Below are 21,474 nucleotides of genomic sequence, written 5' to 3'. Positions count from 1 at the left end.
GTTAGCTGCACATGAGAATTCAATTGGTTAGCAAGTTCTTGAAAGCCGTCAAGAAACTTGTCACACTAATACTCATCTGCAAGTGATAGGACCTCCTCACCCGTATTATTCACTTAATGTGCTTGGAGTTTCAGTTGGTTTAACCTTCTCTTTTAACTGGAATTTGATGATTTTTTTATACTCTCAGTAACAGTCTGACAAGAGAAAGTCCACCCTTTTATTTTATTTTTTTAAAAATTTATTTTATTTAAACATTTTATTTTTAAAAATAAAATGTATGTACTCTGAATAACAGCGTCCTGCCATCTTGTACTGCTTCTGATGTGTTCAGAAGAAAGCCTCATTGCATGTCAGAGACAGAATCATATTCCTACCATCTGCACTGAAGAGTCTTTTGTTCATTCTGGTTCACCCACCTTCTAAAAAAAAAAAAAAAAACAACACATATCACCTTGACTCACCCTCATACTTTATTGGCAAATTAAAGAGCAGTTGTTTGTTATTGTTTTTTTTTTTATTTATTTATTTATGTATTTATTGTTTTGTTTTTTATTTTTTGCATGTTTTCAACTTTCCCATTGTGTTAGTACTTCAAGCTTGCCTTAGCATCAAATCACTTGTTTTATTAGTTTTTTTTTTTGTATGCATGTTTGGCCTCCTGCATGAGTAGTTGCACTTGTTTATTTGTTAACTTAGCAAAAGGACGCACCAACCTTGAGCTGCGAGAACAGTTCATTTTAGCAGATGGAGTAAGCCAATCTATGACTCCCTTCAAACCCAAGACTAGCCCTACTTCCTCCCAGTCTTCTCATAGTGGTGGATCTGCATTCAATCGCTCTGGTGGTTCTATTCCATCTACTGGTCCTATTACTAAGGTTGGTTAATGGTAGCATTATTAATTTATTTTAAAATAAAAAATTACAACTAGATCATACAATTATACAATTATATATCGTACAATTAAAAATCAACATTTTTAACAGACTAAGTAAATATACATTTACTTAGTCTGTTAAAATAATATAAAAATAAAATATATACTTCATAGTATTTCATTAATGATTTAATGAAATGGTATGAATCTTTTTAGCAGTTAAAAAATTGTCAATCTTTTTAACTGATAAAAAGATCGAAGTTATGTAAATTAAAAAATATAGAGGATAACTGTGACAAAATTGGGCAAGATAATCATTATATCTTATTGATGTAATAGGACAAATAAAATTAATATTTGCCAGCAAATGGAACCAATGATTTCTATGATTTATCCATAGCAACAATTTGCCACCAATGCCACAGTGCTCCAATTTGTGCAGCAGTCTTCCTTGTGCAACAGTATCAAAACCTTTCTAAGATCCAAATATATAATATCAAAGTTATTCCCTGCATCCAATTCTTTTGTGACTACATCATAGTATCCAATCAAATTGGTCATGCAAGACCTTCCCTTAACTAAACCATGCTGTGTCTGAGCTATAACTGAATTCTTGGCAAGATAATCCTGCAGTGCTTCTTTAACCAGTGCTTCCATTAATTTTCCTGGAACAGAAGTTAAACTCACAGGTCTATAATTACTTGTGTCAGCCTTTAATCCTTTGTGAATTGGGGTTACATTTGCACTTCTCCAGTCTGTGGGTACCTCCCCTGAGTCCAAGGAAGCTCTCATAATTATGGCTAACAGATTGCTTACTTCCTTTGCTGCCTCCTTTAATATAACTGGATAGATCCAATCCACCCCAGGTGCCTTTCTTGTATTTATCTTCAACAATTTCTCCTCCACTTTACTCAATTATTACAAGATCATCTAGCTCACTACCAGTGTTTACTTCATCTATGGCATTCCCCTACCTGAATAACTCCTCATGTGTGAATGTAGATGCAAAATATTGATATAGTTTGTTAGCTACCTGAGCAGGATCATGAACAGTTGAACCATCGATATCAAGTGGACCAATATGATTCATCCCCTTCCTTCTAGAGTTTACATAAGTAAAGAACTCCTTGCTGTTTTTCTTTGCATCCCTTGCCAAAGATTTCTCGTAATCTGCTTTCGCCTGCCTAACCTCCTTAGTAACTTGGTTACAGATCAACTTATATCTATCATAGGCTTCTGTGTCACATGTTAATTTATATGTATCCCATGCATTTTTCTTCTCTGCCATATGTCTCATTAGTTCATCTGACATCCATTTAGGCCTGAACCTTGAACAATATTTCTTAGTTGCTATGTAAAGCCTATTAGCTTACAAGATAAGTTCTTTGAATGCTTCCCATTTTGAATTTGCTGTTGGTAACATCATCAGTTGGTCCCACTGTATAGAATTTAAATACTGTCTCAGTCCACCGTAGTCGCCTTTACGAAAACAATAACCCTTCACTTTACCCCTAATGGTAGTTACCTCTTTGAGTAAATCCCACTTCAGCACACTGTAATCACTGCCACCTAGTGGTTCATTTACCTGCAGATTCTTAATGCATGAAGAATCACTACTGATAATCAAATCAAGAGTATTACTCCCTCTAGTTGCCTCCCAAACATGCTAATGTAGAAAACAATCATCCAATAAATCCACAAAAGCCTTGCTAGTGTGTGAGTGACCAGTGCCCAAATTCCAGTCAATATCTGGGAAATTAAAATCCCCCATTATAAGACTCTCTGATTTACTGGCCCACTCTATTTCCCTGTACAGTTTCTTATTATACTCATCAGAGTCATTAGGCCTATAGCACACTCCTACTCTCAATTTTGATCTCCCAATGCTTATGTCACACCAAACTGACTCGACACTGCACTGTCCAGCGATGTCGACTGGCTTCACTTCCTTGGATTTTATGTGTTTCTTAACTAATAGCATAATCCCTCCTCCCTTCCTATCCTGTCTATCCTTTCTGTAGACGTTGTACTTCCCAAATTCCAGTTCTGCATTACTTATATCTATGTGACACCATGTCTCTGATATCCCAACTATATCCGGCTTTGATGCTTTGAGCAATACCTCAAATTCATCAAATTTATTTACCAAACTCCTAGCATTGGCGTACACGCAAGTATACATGCACCTGTTCTTTTTCTTCTAGCTACCCTAACATGCACCTGTTCTTCATACATGCAGGTATACATGCACCTGTTCTTCTAGCTACCCTAACACAACCCATGTGTTTACTTGTACCCCAATGACTCCCAGCAGTCTCTGAAATATCCTGCATCTTATTTTCCAGGCTGCTGCTCATTCCAATAGAATCAGTGCAAGAATCACTTTCACCTCTGCCTGTGGCTACTGTTAATCTATTAGTCCTTGTATCCCCCCCAATCTAGCAGTTTTCCGACCCACCTAACACTGCCTCGATAGCATCAGCAAACATTCTTGCTGATGCTATCAAGGTATCCCATCCCTGTAGAAGCAGTCTCTCCTGTTAACAAGCACAGACCAGGCTGAAAAAATTCTACCCCTTGAGCCTTGGACAAACTTTCCAGGGTCGAATTGATCGACAGGGCTCTCATCATATACTCCCTCCTATCGTGTCTGGGCAGAATTGCAGACACTTTCAAATTCAACCCTAATTCACGGCTTTTTTTTCAACAGTGACCTGTACTTGTTAAGTAATTCCGCCGGTCTCCTACTCTTAATATCATTAGTATCCTAAATCTTCATGCAGAATATGATGAATTGTGTCCTTATTCATGTCCAACTGATCAGCCATCATTCTGAGAATCAAATGATAATCTCTTGCTACAATTTCCCAAACTTTTGCAACTCTGTCCTTATTTTAAGAAGTTGCTTGATGCACACTTCTTGGGTCATTGCGACCCAAGAAGTGCGCTTCCTCACTTCCACCTTAGAATTGCTTATACCATTTAAACACACTGGAATGACTTAACATTTCATCACCATAAACAGTTTTTAACATTTGTGACTTTGAATTTTAATGCTACTAACAAAATAGCTTGTTGCTTGCAACCTGTCAGCCTACTGGACAATCTCTGTACAGCCGTCTGTTGGAGGAAGTGTGAACTACAAATACCGCTTTCATTTATTTTCACTCGTTGAAAGTGATTATAAATAGCACCAGTTCAGGAACTTTATTGCCACACCTTGTATAGGCTGCTTTTCTGACATAAATGTAATGCAAGTAAATAGTAATTAGATTTTAAATTTAGAAAACAAATAAAGAAGTTAAGGCCAAGTTAAACACATACAAAAGAAAAATCGTGTTAAAAACAAGCATATGGTTTATGTTTTGTGTGTGGCTGCATACCATATATTTGCTTTTTCTTTACCACTTTTATATAACCTTCTTTTACAGCTTTTCAATTCATATATTCATTATCATCGTGGTGGACTTTATGTTTTTCAGTGGTGCTATTCTTCTATTCCTTATTATTCTACATTGTTTACATATGTATTCAACTCCCTAAGTTTTTATATATTACAACTTCTGTGAAATTACCCCTAATAGGCAGTCTCTGTTATTCAGGTTAATTTCTTTTGTGCCTGTTCCAAATGCACATCTACACAATCACCTTTTGCTGGATACAGGTCATGCATCATTAATTTTAGAAATTAATATGTAGATCATACCTCTAAAACCTTATGCTGTACTTAGGCATCCTCTTCAGATACCTGCACAGATTAATGAATGCAGCATGCAGAAACCAATAGCCTCTACTGTGGTAAACTCATCTTTGTGCATGTTTTATCAAATCATACTAACAATCAAACGAATCTTCACTAAATGTTCTAATTGTGAACAGCCATTTTCACATCTCTTTCTAACTTGTAGGAAACAATTAACACTATCACACATACTTTGCAGTAAACTGTTCTGCTATTTGAAGTGTATAAAAGTGTATACTTTGTTCTAAATAACACTGAACAAAAAATTTTGGGTCATACCTTGTTACGGGCATGAAAGTAAGTTTATTTTATAGATTTTGGAGTGAAAAACACAGAAATAGTGCTTAAAATGGCAGATGCAGATTGGCTCTTATTTTCGAAAAAAGTATTTTTTTATATTCATACAAGGTATTTTTTTATTTATGTGACAGTAAGATGTAGCTGCAAACATACCTGTATCAAACACAGAACCTTTTTGCCTTTCGCTTTTATTCAGCTTTGGGAGCATCCCTTTTCACCATCCATAATCGGCTAACATGGCAGCACTCCATATGGTTTTGTATCTTTGTTCCATCGCTGCAATGTCTTGATGGAAGCACTCACCATGTTTGCCACTGATGGCACCACAGTTTGGCAGGAAGAAATCCAGGTGTGATTGCAAGAAATGCATCTTCAATGACTTGTTGCACCCCAGTTTTTCGTAAGAAGTAATGAGATCTTCCACAAGCTGCCTGTAGTTGCCAGCTTTAACATTTCCTAGAAAACCAGTCGAAACATTTCGAAAGGCTTTCCATGCTGATTTTTTGCTATCACTAAGGACACATTCAAACTGTTCATCTTTGAAAAGTTGCCTACGGAGGATGCGGTAAGGTCAGGAAATGACCACCGCATGTCCCCGGAGCAATATGGCCTTAGTTGCTAATGCTCGTAAAAACCAAATAACAAACAACAAATATCAAGTTGATGTTAATCAGTGTCTTCATCTTCATCAGAGTGTACAGAAAAACATTCAGGTGGTTCAGGAATAGTTTGTACTTCACCGTGAGGCATGGGATGAATTGCAGAGGGTATATTTGGATATGTCACTGTCCATTTTTACTTCATTGTCATCCCTTTTCTAATAGGAGGCACCACACAGAAGTAACAGTCCGTGATGTGATTTGTTGGCTCGCTCCATATCATGGGCACTGTGAAAGGCATAAAACATCCCTTTCGATTCACCCACACATTGAGTTTTGATGAACAGATAGTGCAGCATATGTGTGGAACCCAATTCTTGTCCTGGTCACCTACTTTACACTCAAAGTACAAGAAGTAGGTAGACTTTTTTTATGGCTTGAGTTAAGGGACACTTTCTTGAAGTTCAAGTGACTTCTTCGCATACATAACAGAAGTCATCCAGACTATTCACACAACTACGGGACATATTAATCTTAAATGACACAAATACTGTGCAAAAAGTAGGAATCTCACAGAGAACAACCGTTAACTGAGAACAAATCACCCAGTACCTAGCCGTATTCAAGGATTACTACAAGAGAGTTGAAGATGTAGAGTGATGTGACAGTTGTCGATCACATGATAAGAGCGTAGTGGTACTAAATGTGCAGTTGATAATGTAGAGTAACTCGCTAATACGAGACCCAACTGTAATTTGAAAACAAGGGCCAATGGACAAACTTTAATTGATTTTCATGTTCAGGAGCATGAAATTAGTCAAGATTGGGTGTTTTCATAACATTTTAAGTGTTGACCAGTGTAATCAGAATAAACAGAGCGTCTATCTCTGTTTACTCCATACTGAATAAAGGCAGATTAGGCTTTAGTTTTTTTTTTTTGTCAGTCACCAAGATCTCAATTATTTGCAGAGGCTAATATTATTGGCTGAGTTAAACCCATAACTATCCTAAACTCGCTTAGGAGAGTTAATTTTTTGTTATTATTACTTTTCTTATCAGTTTTTCTTGATTGATGGTTTGCACTTTATTTATGTGTTTAGAATCTCTTCCAAAGTTTTTTCTAAGGTTAACTTTATATGAAAGATAGAATTAAGATACAGTAATCTTAAATGAATGGCATTGTGAAAGAACCTGGAAGGGATCATGGCAAGCACAGGAGAATAAAACATTCACAGACAGAAAAAAGTTTGTAAGGTGTTTAAGGGTAAGTATATGAATGGATGTGAATTGTTTATATTCTGCTCATATTGGTTATTCGGTAGAAATGTTAGAATTTTCCTCCTTTTTGGCTTCAAATTGTAATAGACATGATGTCATTCTCAGTATGTAAAAAACAGCATTTCTTGATAAACATTGATCATATTACCTTACTGAAGGTGCCTCCATAGCCAGGTGGGCAGGAGCAGCAGTGTGTAGCACACGCTTCTTGATTAGACTGGGGTTCGAGCCCGTGAGCCACCAATATGGAGGATGCGGAAAGGTCAGGGAATGACCACCACATATCCCCGGAGCAATATGGCCTTAGTTGCTAATGCTCATAAAAACCAAATAACAACAACAACCTTATTGAACATTATAATTCATAAAGCCAGTTATTATTGATTACAAATAAAATTGCACAGAAAATGAACATTTCAGTAAAAAGCACGGGAACTAAGGTAAATGAACATATAGAAGATATATGTTAAAAGTTATACTTCATTATTTTTTCACTAAAAATGAAGTACAATCTTAGCTAGGTTTCAGCTTTTCCATTTCTCAACCATATTACTATTCAGCTGTTCAATGCTAGAAAACTGTTATATCAAGAAAATGTAGTTCTTCAAATAGAAATCTAAAATTAAAAAAGCACTGTATTATAATTACTAAAAATACTTACTAGGATGATGAAACTGTATAGAATAAGAACATGCTAAGTCTATACACAATAAAATAAATAAAACGTGAAATGCAGCGTAGTAATAATAAAATGACTGGACTTTTTATTGATATTTCATTACATTCATTAAAAAAAAATACAGAAATGTACAATAACAATCATGTTTTAAGTTGTTTTTTTTTTTTTTTTATTATTATTATTATTGTGCTCCGAAATTGAAAAGTGCAAGAGTAGACTCCTATTGCAAAACCACATCTCTTCTTGTTTAACAAAATATCGTTAAATTTTTAATGCACTGAAAATATTTTTTATAAAAAGAAACATTTTGGTGATCTGACAGTCCTAAACTTCCTCTTTCAGTTCTTTTTCCTCTTTATCCTTCATACCTATATTCTTTCAGCTCCTTTCTTTATCATGAGGCCTGTACCTATAGCGTCCCCAGAGCCATCCTACTATAGACCAGTGCCATCAGAGGAAGGCTCAAGGATCCCTGTCTACCAATGGGTAATTTGTGTCTCTTTAATAGCCTGTCATTCACTTAAGTGGTTTTAATGCATGTTCATGATCAGTTAGTTCTCTTATTTCTTTCCAGTATAAATATATATTTAGAGTAGAATTGTTTTTGTGGAGTAGTATTACTTGAATAAATAAGATAAAATATAAAGCTGTTCCAAAATGTTAGCCAATGCTCAGAATGTATTTGAAAATAACTAATAGTTCTACTTTTATAGATTAATGCTTATCTTCCTCCCCCCCCACAATGGGAACACCTATACTTGATGGTTTGCATATTCCAGATTATTAGCACTGGGATCTAATGCCCACCGCATAGGTTCCAGGCTAACATTTTAGGAGTGTGGCACATTAGTGGCATGTACAGCATTTTAGGAATCTGGCATGCACAGCAGCCCATTGAATTCAAAAATGAAAATCTTGGTGGTTGAAAGGCCCAGCTTTAACACTTTGGCCTCACTCACACAGGATCAATTGGCTAGTGGTTCTGCTTGCAAGGACCAACCAGAGAACTCATATCACTACCCTCTGGACAGGATTCAGTACAAGTACAGTGCTTGCATAGCCCTGGCATCATATTCCCAAGAGCATTTACTGCTTGCTGGTTAGTGGGTGACCCTTTCTTGGACATTAATCCAAGAAGAAGTGGTATTCCTCAGAGTTCAGTTCTGGGTCCTTACTCTTTTCAATATATATATTAATATGATCATTTATTAATGCGTGTCAAGCTAATTGTCTAAGAATGCAGATGATACAAAAGTTGGTAGAATAGCTAATAACAGGAACCAAGGCATACTACCTAGAAAAATTAGGCAGATGTGGGGAGAAGTGGCAGAAAAAAAAAAAAAAAAAAAGAAAGACCTAGAGGTAATTGTATAGTCTCACACAAAGTTCTCCAAGTAGTGCAGACAGTCTGAGATAGTTCATGGGGGTCTGTCAGTGATAAACAGGAATGTTTCCAGCATGGACAAGAAGATGATTATCCTGCTTATAAAGCTATGGTTAGCTTGCATCTTGAGTACTGTAATACAGGTCTGGAAGCCTCATTTTAAGAAGGATGTGAAACTGTTGGAACAGGTGTAGAGAAGAGTAACAAAATTAGCCAAGGACATAATGGAGTATTCCTACTATAAAAGATTTTGCAATTTGTAGAAAGGTTTTACAAATTGTAGTGCTTGGAAACCAGGAGACCTGACTGAAAATCCAAGAAGAAGTGGTATCCCTCAGGGTTTATATGGTGAGAAAACTAAATTCTGATGGCATTCTTACCAAAAAGAAGTGGTATCCCTAAGGCTTTATATGGTGAGCAAACTAAATGCTGATGGCATCCTTATTCATTCTCAGGCAAGGGGACATAAACTTAAATTGAAAAGGATGAAGGCAGAATAGATATGCAAAATTTTGCTTTCAACCAGAGGATAATTGATCATTGAAACAAAATGCCATCTGGTATTATGGAAGTGGGTAATAGTTTGAATAAACTGAAGGAAGATTAGGTAAAATTATTAGAGGGCAATTATTACAATCAAAATTATTGGAGGACAAATGAGGTGATTAGTTTTGTTTTTATAATATAATGTTTGTATTTTATTTTAAAATAAAATGTATATTTTGCCAGCGAAACTTCATTTTTAGTGCAGTGTGGACTTTTTGTTGTGTGGACAGTTTTGCTTGTTTTGGCCCAAAAACCTCCTGTTTTTGATCTGCTTTCGAATGCATGATCTACAGCTTTTTGAAAGGCAAAAGTTGCAGCTATATATTCACAGTCTTTTTGTCTTTATGGTGCTAAAGACAAAACAAGCAAGCTATGTTCAACCATGGAAAGAAGTAGAGGAAATCCAGAAGTAGAAAGTAGAATACGATGTAGAGCTGAACATCTCATATCAAGCAACAAGAAAAGTGGTGAAGCCAATATCTAGCAAAAAACCTGCATATGCTCAGAAGGTTGCAGAAAACTGTTCCATTGGGATACAGAGTGAAATGATTATTTCACCTAAATATTCTTTCAGTCCGAATGTGTGCTACCTTTTGAATTCTCAAAAGTTACTCCCATTTCAGGACCTCTACCTATTAAAACCTCTCCTGTTGCCCTACCTATTAAAAAAAAAAAAAAAATGCCTCCACCTCCAACCCAAGAATGAATGGATGTACAGGTTAAAGAAACACCTGATGAGCCAGTTCTGGAAATTATTTTGAAGAACTTATGAACACCAGCCAACGTTCATACCCAAGAAGAATAAAGTCATGTTATAGAAAACAAAGACACAAACTACCAAAGATCTACCAAACTCGATAATGGCAAAATTTATCCATTGGAATTTTCGCAGACTTTGCCAGAATTTTTATGACATCAATGTTCTCCTGTCCACAAATCAGTTTGCATATGTCTTCAGGAGATTTATTTAAAGACAGTGGGAAAACCAATCCTCAAGAATTGTACAATCATTTGTAAAGCTATGGTATATTTTAGGCTATGCATGGAAAAGGCACCATTGTTCTGGGTAATCTTACCTCCATTCAGCAAATTCCATTTATACACATATGGAAGTGCAACCACTTCCATATCTTGGAAGTGGTTGCAGTTTTTATTGCAGTAGGGTCTCTCCTATCTGTTCCATTTAACTGCCACTTGGTAACAACATATCTCTCTCTCTCTCTCTCTCTGAAGTATCTTGAAGAACTAATCTCACAGCTCTGCCCCTCTCCCATTCTCATCTTCATTGATTTTAATGGTTGCAGTACATTGTATTTTGGTCCCAATATTAACAGCCACATTTGGCTAAACTTCTCTGTTTGAAGCTGGGGAAACACATTTTTTACTGCTATTGATTTACTCTCCTTTCCCCTCTTCCATTATTTACATGGGAAATAGCTCAAAACCTTCTTGGAAGTAATCAATTCCTTCCTTGCATAGTCTTATTACTTTATGGAAGCACTAAGGTGGAAGCTTAAACAAGTTGACAGAATGCCTAAAAATAGCTGGCACACTTCAATGCACTGACAGTCAACCAGGTTTCAATCCAGTGATGCATTAGCACATGTCACAAGGCATAGAGTCCAGGCAGCGATACATACAATTTCACAAACATCTCATGATTTCTATCCTTCCCAAAACTATAGTGGACCTCTATTGCAGAGCCACTAGGAAAGCATAAAATATCTTAGAGCATTTAAACATGCTTGTCTCAAGCTCACCATGTTGGATATCAGAACCCTTGGATTGTTTTACATCATCTGTAACAAAGTCAGCCTGTTTTAAAGTTATTTAGAATAAAATCACAATAATAAGGGAGTAGGTGGTAGATGACTTTCATCAACTGGTGAAATACCACCACTTTACTTATTGGAGGCTTGAAGTGGTGAAACCCAAGTTTAGTCTCTAGAGCAAAGTTTCCAGCACCCCCCTCCCCCCATACTTCTCCTTCAACCCATGCACGGTACTAAGTACTATAGGTTTTGATACTTTTCGTGTTTGGGGTTTTCATAAAAAAAATATATATATATCGTTGCAATCATTACCGATCCTCCAGTATAATGGAATTTCAGCTGCAGATCATCCATCCAAAATTGCTCATACACTGGGGGGGGATGTTTACACATATTTCATTAAGGACATCTCCTCCTGTTTTTCTGAATATCAAAGAAAGAGATCAATTTTTTGCATCCAAGATGCAAGCCTATAATCAATTGTGATTGGATGCTTTGTGGTTGGACTAGACAGCCTAAAATATACAAAATGATAAAGACACCTTTCTCCAACAGCTATGGATCATTTCTTCTTCAAGAATTTCCAGATTTCCAAGGCTAGGAAATGTTTCTGCAAATCCTCAAGCAATTATCAGCCCATAGCCTGGACTAACTGTTTATGTAAAGTGATAGAACATATGGTTAATGCTTAGCTGTTGTGGTATTGAAAGAAAATGAACTGCTTTTCAAAACATGGATGCACTTGGATGCAGTGGCATTTATAGGAGGAAGGTCTACTTGGGATCATCTAATTAGAAATGAAATATATATTCGGGATGCCTTTCTGACATCATATTTTTAACTGGCAGGCTGAGAGTTGAAAACCTGCTTCTTGTCCAAATGGTCTCTTCCCAAAGCTGATGGCTGCAAATTTTGCCCATTACTATTCCTATCTCTGTCAAAACCAGATGGTTCCATTGCCACTTCAGTCAAAGATGAAGCTGACCTGCTAGCATCCTATTTTTCTTCTAAATTATGATTGATGATCTTGGTAAACCACCTCCTACCATTCCATTCGAATCCCTCTTGTGGTCTTACATCAAAAGAATGTCAGAAGAATTTCAAACAGTCTTGATGCCAATAAAGCACCAAGTCTTGCTGGTATTTCTCCACTTGTTCTCAAAACTTCTTGTGCTCCTGAGCTTACTCCTATTCTGTGTCACCATGTTTTTTTTTACTTTATTATTCCACAGTTCTTTTCCCTTCTGCTTGGAAATTTGCTCATATCCAGCCAGTTCCTAAAATGGGTGACAATTCCCATCCAATTATCATCCTATTGCACTTAATTCTACTCCTTCTAAAGTAATGGAGAAATCTATTAACCACCAACTCTTAAACTTGAAACCTTCCAAATCAGCATCAGCATTAGTACAGGCATAAAGATGCAAAAGAGCAAGCTTATAGAGCATCAGCCAAAAAAAACTCCCATTTCACCCATCCATTTGCTCCAAAGTTTGTGCACTTCTTCCTTGAATTTATTTAATTCTATCAACTTCCACAATGACAGACAGAAGACAGAAAGACAGATTTGTTTCAACAATCAACCACATGCTGGCTAAAGGCAAATTTCTGCACATCTATTCTACAATTGTCTTTCCTCAATTTGAATTTATACCCTCTCAGGTGTGAAATCTGAGCAAGGGAAAGAATCCCATCAGCATTGTGCTTGCTCAAACCGTTCAAGGCCTTATGCACATTAATCAGATCATCTTTCAGGTACATAGTCTCCAGATGGAAAATTTGCAGACCTTAATCCTTAAGCCTGCATGTACACCGATGCTAGGAGTATACAAAATAAAGTTGATGAATTTGAAGTGCTGGTCAACACATCAAAGGTGGATATTGTTGGATATCAGAGATGTGGTGTCACACAGATATAAGGAATGCAGAATTGGAATTGAGGAAGTACAATGTATACAGAGAGGATATGAAGGGAGGAGGAGTTCTGCAAAAGAATTCTGTAGGGAAGTGGAGAACAAAAGCTTATTAAACTCTAACAGGGAGCTAAATGATTTTGTAATAACTGAGAGAAAAGTGGAGGAGAAATTGGTGAAGATAGACATAAGAAAGGCACCTGGGGTGGATGGGATCTATTCAGTTATATTAAAAAAGGTGGTAAAGAAAGTAAGTAAACCATTAGCCATAATTATGAGAGCATCCTTGGACTCAGGGGCACAGTTCCTACTGGCTGGAGCTGTGCAAATGTATCTCCAATTCACAAAGGGGATCAAAGTGTAAAACAAGTGATTACAGACCTGTTAGTTTAACTTCTGTTCTGCAGAAAATAATGGAGTCGTTGTTTAAAGAAGCATTACAGGATCATCTAGACAAGGCTGCAGTAATAATCCAGACACAGCATGTGTTTGTTGTGGGGAGTTTTGTCTCACCAGTTTGATTAGATGGTATGATGTGGTCACAAAGGAACTGGATGCAAAAAATAATTTTGATGTAAAATAATTAGAAATACTTGGATTTCAGGAAAGCTTTTGATACTGTTGCACATAGAAGGCTGCTGTACAAATTGGAGCTGTATGGCATTAAGGGCAAGTTGCTGCTACAATGGATAAAAAGATGGTTGATTGGAGAAGACAAGAGAATTATAATCAATGGACACTGCTCCTCGTGGACTAATATTATTAGTGGAGTCCCTCAGAGTTCACTGTTGGGCCCATTATCAGGCTTAATGTCTAAGTTTGCAGATGATACAAAGGTTGGTGAGGTTGCGGTAAAAACTGCAACAGGATCTAGACAAGTTGGACATATGGGTAGCAGTAACTCCAGATTAGGGTATTGGAGAATGAAAAAGAGCTGGGGTAATTGTGCAGTCAGATATGAAGTTTTTTGAGCAATGCAGACAGTCTGCCAGAGCAGGTCATGGGATCTTGATAATGACTCTTTAAGGGAAAGTGCTTTTTGGTGAATAAACACCATTCAACATAGCGTTTTGAAAATTTCCCTTGGGGGGGAAAGCTTTCCAAAACTTGTCCAGTTCACAGACGTTACATTGAAGCGCATGAACCTCCACAGGAAAACACAGGAACCTTCACTAGAACCTCCACAGGAAAATACTACTCTTGCTGTACATTACAAAAATCCACAGTCTTCCTTCATATCCTAACTGGAGATGCCTATACAATACTGAATCGGATTCATTTTATAAAAGCAAACTAAATGAAAACCTGCTTGTTCCACTTAGAATGAGGGAACTTACTCACACTGTGAACATCAAACTACGCAATGTCTTTCGGAACTTAACGTCACCAAGATGTTAAGTTCATAAAACATCAGAAGGTGGAGACATCAAAAAGAGAATTTAAAATTAATTCTTGCTAATCCATTTTTATCCCATTTAGTCACTGGTGATGAAACTTGGCTACATTTTTATTGCTACCAAGATCATCACTAGATTCTGAGGTAATGATCACTCATTCACCTGTTCATAAGAGAAGGACTAAGTCGAAAATGAGTAACTCTGAGCTGGTGAATTTTATTTCTGTAGTGCGTAGGATAATGTATTTGGTGATTATGGATGCAAGAAACATCTCAAAATAAAGTCCTAAATGGATCACAGAATGGTTTTGAGAAGTTTTGTCAAGCCTTGCTTGACAAACCTGGTTAATTTTCTGTGATGAAGCCATAAAACATTTAGATGCCAAACAATATCAGTATTGTATATATACAGTGACTTCTTAATTTACGTGAGGGTTATGTTCCAGAACATCTCACACAATTTAAATTTGCACGTAATTTAAATAATCACCAAAAAATGCGATAATAGGCCTATGAGAGTAACTATCGCATCTAGCTAAGTTACCCCTACTGGGTTTTTTTTTTTTTTAATATATATACAGGGTGATTCACTACCAGTGCGACAAACTTGCAGGAGGTGTAGGGGGCACAAAGATGAATCGGAATCACATAGCATTGCAGGGTCCGAAATGCCTTCATCATACGATAGAGGATGTTGAACTGGAGGTCGCGTGAACAGCGATCCCGCTGGAAGTCAGCATTTGCGAACTGGTTCCCAAGGCAGTAGGATGGACGAGTATTCAGATGTTGAACTGGCCGACATGCACCTCGCGTATCGAGCTGCGGACTGTAACAGGCGCACCGCTCTGCGCTTGTACCAGGAACGTTTCCCGCACAGGCGTGCTCCTCATCATATGATTTTCGCACGTGTGCACAGAAGGTTACGTGAGACTGGTTGTTTCACGAGAGGTACCATGAATCGAGAGCGAACGACGAGGATGCCAGACAATGAGGAGAATGACAATCCTACGTCATGCAGAAGGCAATCCGAGTACGAGTACTCGAGCAATAGGCCAACGATTGGGTATTTCCCAATCCACTGTATAGAGAATACTGTCAACAAACCAAATGAGTTCATACCATCTGCAACGCATCTAATTATTGGAGCCTGCGGATTATCCACTCCGGAGGACTTTTGCTACTTGGTTTCTTCAACAGAAACGGTTTGCAAATGCTGACTTCTGGCGGGATCGCTGTTCACGCGACCTCCCGCTCAACGTACTCTACCGCATGACGAAGGCATTTCGGATCCTGCAATGCTATGTGATTCGTCTTTGTGCCCCCCTACACCTCCTGCAAGTTTGTCGCACTGGTAGTGAATCACCCTGTATATAGGTCCTTGCCACTGAAATCTTCGGAAACTAGGTGGCAGGGCCTGCCAGAGTAAATATGATCTATTGTCTGACCTGACTCCTCGGGGCTAAGTGTGGGCATTGGGGGGAATCCCACCAGAAGCCCAATAGCTAAATAGTCAGAGGAACAACATAACATGACACTACACAACACAAATTACACTTTTTAAAACCTCTGGCCTTCACAGAGTTCTATGCTACACAAACAGAGTACACAACGCAGAGATCGGGAATACCTCTGGGGCCATCATACATTGAATACTTTACACTTTACCCCTACTGGTACATACTATTTGTTTTTTTTGGTTGGAAGACTGGACACTCTAAAGAATATGATGAGCAGCCAAAGAGATTCATTAATGTTTATTGATTTATTTATTTTTTTTTTTTTTGTACAGTAACAAAAAGTATGTTACTGTACAAAAGAACCAACATATACGCTAGAACCAGCATATACAGTACAACAGAAACAACAATTGAGAGAGAGAGAGAGAGAGAGAGAGAGAGAGAGAGAGAGAGAGAGAGAGAGAGAGAGAGAGTGAAATTGGGGTGGAGGGTAGCCTTAGGCAGATTGATGAGAAGGGGCATTGTGTTCAGATTCCGTTCCCTTGGATTCGGACCAGATAGGTGGGAGTGGGTGGCACCTCTGTAGCGAGGTGGGAAGGAGCAGCAGTGCCTAGCATATGCTTCTTGATTAGACCAGGGTTCAAGCCCGTCACCACCAAATACGGAGGATGCGGAAAGGTCAGGGAATGACCACCACATATCCCGGAGCAATATGGCCTTAGTTGCTAATGTTCCTAAAAGTCAAACAAACAAACAACAACAGGTGGGAGTGGGGCTGTTAAGCTAACCAGGGAGGTGGATAGTTCACTTGACTGCTCCCTTGAGCACTTGAAAAAGGAATCCAGAGTTAGTTGCTTTGTACATTGTCTCTTCTCTGTATTTGTAAAATAATAAGAGGTTTACCTCGATATAGTACGTAGAACACTTCCGTATGATACTCTCCAGAAATTAAAATGAAAAAATTGATTTTTTTCATTTTAATTTTTTCAAAAGAGTAACAAATAATTACAATCAATTTAATGCAATTTAAAAATAAGGAAATTAATTAAAAGAATTTAACAGAAAAATTGCAAAACGATTTTCCTTCCTGAAGCTGACAACGTTTTTCGACCGTATGTTGTGATCACAGGAATGAAAATTAACAAATAGAGGTGAGCATGAAACTTAAATAGGGATTATTTGTCTTCGTGCATGCACATAAAAGCCCATGAATCAGAGATCAGATATGGTTGGCGAACATTAACAGAATTCTTGTGTAATTTAACTTCTATGATTTCTGCAATTAATTGTTGCGTATAATTATGTTGGACACTAAATATTTTGGCCTCATTAAATAAAAAAGTATATTTTTCGTTAACAGCACGAAAGGCTAATTCTGATGCTGCTGAACGAGAAGCATGAACTGAGGCCGCATGTTGATTAAGACGAATATTCAGAGGAAAACGCGTTAAACCTTGGTAAGACGAGTCGCAATCACCGCAAGAAATGTTGTATACCAGGTCATTAATTTGTGTTGCGAATGAGGAAAGGACTGAGCGATTGTTCAATATAGTGTGTAATTTCCGTATTGGCCTTGCCACAATTTTAAATTCGGTATCTTTAATTAAGCTGTTTGTGCCACTGTTCAACATATGGGACAGAAATAAAGTATTTTTTGATATTACTATTGTTGGCTGGTGTAGTATTTTGTATTCTATCCTTAGCTTGTACCCTAATTCGGTTTATTGTAGCAAGGGGATAACCCCCGTTTAAGAATCTGCTGGTTAATATTTGTATTTCTGAGCCCAAAGCAGATTCCATCGTTGAGTATTTATAGGCATTTAGAAATTGATTAAAGATAAATGATCTTTTGTAGGTGAATAGGGTGATAGCTGTTATAATGTAGAAGTATACCAGTGTTTGTAGGTTTTCGATAGATGTTAAATTGGATTTTATTCGAGTCCTGAGTAAGCATGAAATTTAGAAAATTTAATGACTTTGTATCTGTATCCTCCCTTCCCAATGTAAATTTGAGTCTAGAATGAATATTATTAAACAAATGTAAAATGTCTTGGATAGTACTACTATCAGTAATAACTAGAACATCGTCTAAATACCTCCCATAGTATGTGAACATGGTCAAAAAGGCATCAAATGTATATAAGCTCAATCATTGAGAGATAGATCTCCGTTAGAACATCGTCTAAATACCCATAGTATGTGATACAGGGTCGAAAAGGCATAAATTGTATGTGTTGAGAGATAGATCTCCGTATTTATGGAGAGTATCATACGGAAGTGTTCTACGTACTATATTGAGGTAAACTTTTCTTATTATTTTACAAAATTACGTATTGAGCATTACAGCTCTGGTTCATACTATCTAATTGTGTCTCTTCTCACGCAACAATTCATAGTAGCAACCAAGTTGTAGCATAACTTTATGTTGCACTTTAGAGCTTTCATGTATAAGATTTAATGCTTTCGATATTCCTTTCACTGTCAGGCTCCATTATTCTTTAACCTCTGAGCTTTCACTTGCTGTTGCCTCCTTCTCTTGAATGCGATGCAGCTCCAGTGTAAACAGATCTTCATTTGACAATTCTTGATGATGCGAATCAATTAAATCATCGACATCAGTTGCCTTCACTTCAGTGAACCCTACCTTTTAACGAGTTTCAGGCATTTGTCTTTAGTTTGGGCATAATCTTCATCGGTATCAGAACCTTTTAAGGAGTTGCTACGATCTGGACTCTGGACATAATTTATGCCATGATCTTTGAATACAGGTATGTGGAACTTCATGCCATGCAACGTCAATGAATTTTAAAGCATCTTTTATATTGAAGGCACACCAATAATGCTGCACACTCATCTGTTCATTGTCAGTCTTTAGTCTTGTCAATTAGATCAGCCAGAATGTGCTTTGAATTTTAAATACTGAGCCTTAAAAGATTTAATCACATGTTGGAGTATTGAGGTTGTATTTGCTGAGAAAAAAACAATCTTCATATTGGAACAGACATCAACAATACTGGGTGTATGGCTTGTGACATTAAGAATAAGTAAGATATTGAAGGGAATTCCTTCTGCTTTACATTACACTTCCAATTCTGGTCATAATTGAGATCCAAGATAGCTTCTGAAAATAAAAGCAGTTATCCACCCTTTAGGGTTTGAGTGATAGAACGAGGGCATGTACAACCTGTCATAACCTTAAGTGCACAAGGGTTTTGACATTGGTAAATGCACACAGGTTTCAGTTTATGACCCTCCATAATTGCATCAAACAGAAGTGTTAGCCTATATATCGCAGTCTTAAAGGCAGGCACGGTCTTTACAGCGATGGAAATATAAGTGCGATCAGGAATTTTTTCCCAGTATAAACCTGTTTCTTTGAGGTTGAATATCTGTTTGGTTATGTAGTTCCTCACTCATAGTGCTTTCTATAAATATGGTTGCTATGCTATTAGTTAAGAAACACATAAAAACCAAGGAAGTGAAGCCAGTCGACAACGCCGGACAGTGCGGTGTTGAGTCAGTTTGGTGTGACATAAGCATTGGGAGATCAAAATTGAGAGTAGGAGTGTGCTATAGGCCTAATGACTCTGATGAGTATAATAAGGAACTGTACAGGGAAATAGAGTGGGCCAGTAAATCAGAGAGTCTTATAATGGGAGATTTTAATTTCCCAGATATTGACTGGAATTTGGGGGCTGGTTACTCACACACTAGCAGGGCTTTTGTGGATTTATTGGATGATTGTTTTCTACATCAGCATGTTTGGGAGGCAACTAGAGGGAGTAATACTCTTGATTTGATTATCAGCAGTGATTCTTCATGCATTAAGAATCTGCAAATAAACGAAGCACTAGGTGGCAGTGATCACAGTGTGCTGAAGTGGGATTTACTCAAAGAGGTAACTACCATTAGGGGTAAAGGGAAGGGTTATTGCTTCCGTAAAGGCGACTACGATGGACTGAGACAGTATTTAAATTCTATACAGTGGGACCAACTGATGATGTTACCAATGGCAAATTCAAAATGGGAAGCATTCAAAGACCTTATCTTGGAAGCTACTAGGCTTTACATACCAACTAAGAAATATTGTTCAAGGTTTAGGCCAAAATGGATGTCAGATGAACTAATGAGGCATATGGCAGAGAAGAAAAATGCATGGGATACTTACAAATTAACACATTACACAGAAGCCTATGATAGATACAAGTTGATATGCAACCAAGTTACAAAGGAGGTTAGGCAGGCAAAGGCAGATTACGAGAAATCCTTGGCAAGGGATGCAAAGAAAAACAGCAAAGAGTTCTTTACTTATGTTAACTCTAGAAGGAAGGGGATGAATCAGATTGGTCCACTTGATATTGATGGGTCAACTGTTGATGATCCTGCTCAGGTAGCTAACAAACTAAATGAATATTTTGCATCGACATTCACACATGAGGAGTTATTCAGCAAGGGGAATGCCAGAGGTGTATTCAACTCTAGCAGTAAGCTACAGAATCTTGAAATAACTGGGAGTAAAGTGGAGGAGAAACTGTTGAAGATAAACACAAGAAAGGCACCCGGGGTGGATATGATCTATCCAGTTATATTAAAGGAGGCAGCAAAGGAAGTAAGCAAACCCTTAGCCATAATTTTGAGAGCTTCCTTGGACTCAGGGGATGTACCCATGGACTGGAGATGTGCAAATGTGACCCCAATTCACAAAGGAGGATCAAAGGCTGACACAAGTAATTATAGACCTGTGAGCTTAACTTCTGTTCCAGGAAAATTAATGGAGGCACTGGTTAAAGAAGCACTGCAGGATCATTTAGACAAATCTTCAGTTATAGCTCAGACACAGCATGGTTTTGTTAGGGGGAAGTCTTGCCTGACCAACTTGATTGGATATTATGATGCAGTCACAAAAGAACTGGATGCAGGGAATAACTTGGATATTATATACTTGGATCTTAGAAAGGCTTTTGATACTGTTGCACATGGAAGACTGCTACACAAATTGGAGCAGTGTGACATTGGAGGCAAATTGCTGCTATGGATAAAGGGGTGGTTGAGGGGGAGAAGACAGAGAGTGGTAATCAATGGACACTGCTCATCGTGGACTAATGTTATTAGTGGAGTCCCTCAGGGCTCAGTGTTGGGTCCATTATTGTTTTCTGTATTTATAAATGATATTGATGATGGTATATCAAGCTTAATGTCCAAGTTTGCAGATGATACAAAGGTTGGCAGGGTTGTCAAGGACACTACTGACACTATGCTGCTGCAACAGGATCTGGAAAGGTTGAGCAGATGGGCTGAGAGGTGGCAAATGAAGTTTAACATTGACAAATGTAAAGTATTACACATGGGAAACAGCAACCCCAGAGCAAAGTATCAACTCTGTGGTACTACACTGACAGTGGTAGAGAATGAAAGGGACTTGGGGTGGTTGTGCAGGCAGATATGAAGTTCTCTGAGCAGTGCAGATGGGCTGCAAGAGTAGCTCATGGAGTATTGTCAATGATATACAGGAATTTTTCCAGCAGGGATAAGGA

At 37.7% G+C, this 21,474-nt stretch overlaps 1 protein-coding gene across 1 annotated transcript in view; it reads left to right on the top strand.

Moving 5' to 3' along the window:
- Positions 1-21,474, top strand: part of shot (dystonin-like protein short stop) — a 1,739,701-nt gene that overhangs the window by 1,705,993 nt on the left and 12,234 nt on the right. Inside the window, exon 87 of the mRNA XM_090380932.1 lies at positions 697-875. Within this exon, the coding sequence (XP_090237058.1) occupies positions 697-875 (179 nt within the window). The remainder of the gene's footprint in view (positions 1-696; positions 876-21,474) is intronic.

This window comes from Mastigoproctus giganteus, chromosome 9 (assembly GCF_048544385.1).
Source record: "Mastigoproctus giganteus isolate SK-2022 chromosome 9, ASM4854438v1, whole genome shotgun sequence".
NCBI classification, from domain to species: Eukaryota; Metazoa; Arthropoda; class Arachnida; order Uropygi; family Thelyphonidae; genus Mastigoproctus; species Mastigoproctus giganteus.
Note: the sequence above shows the minus strand (reverse complement) of the source record. Positions and strands in the feature narration are given on the sequence as shown.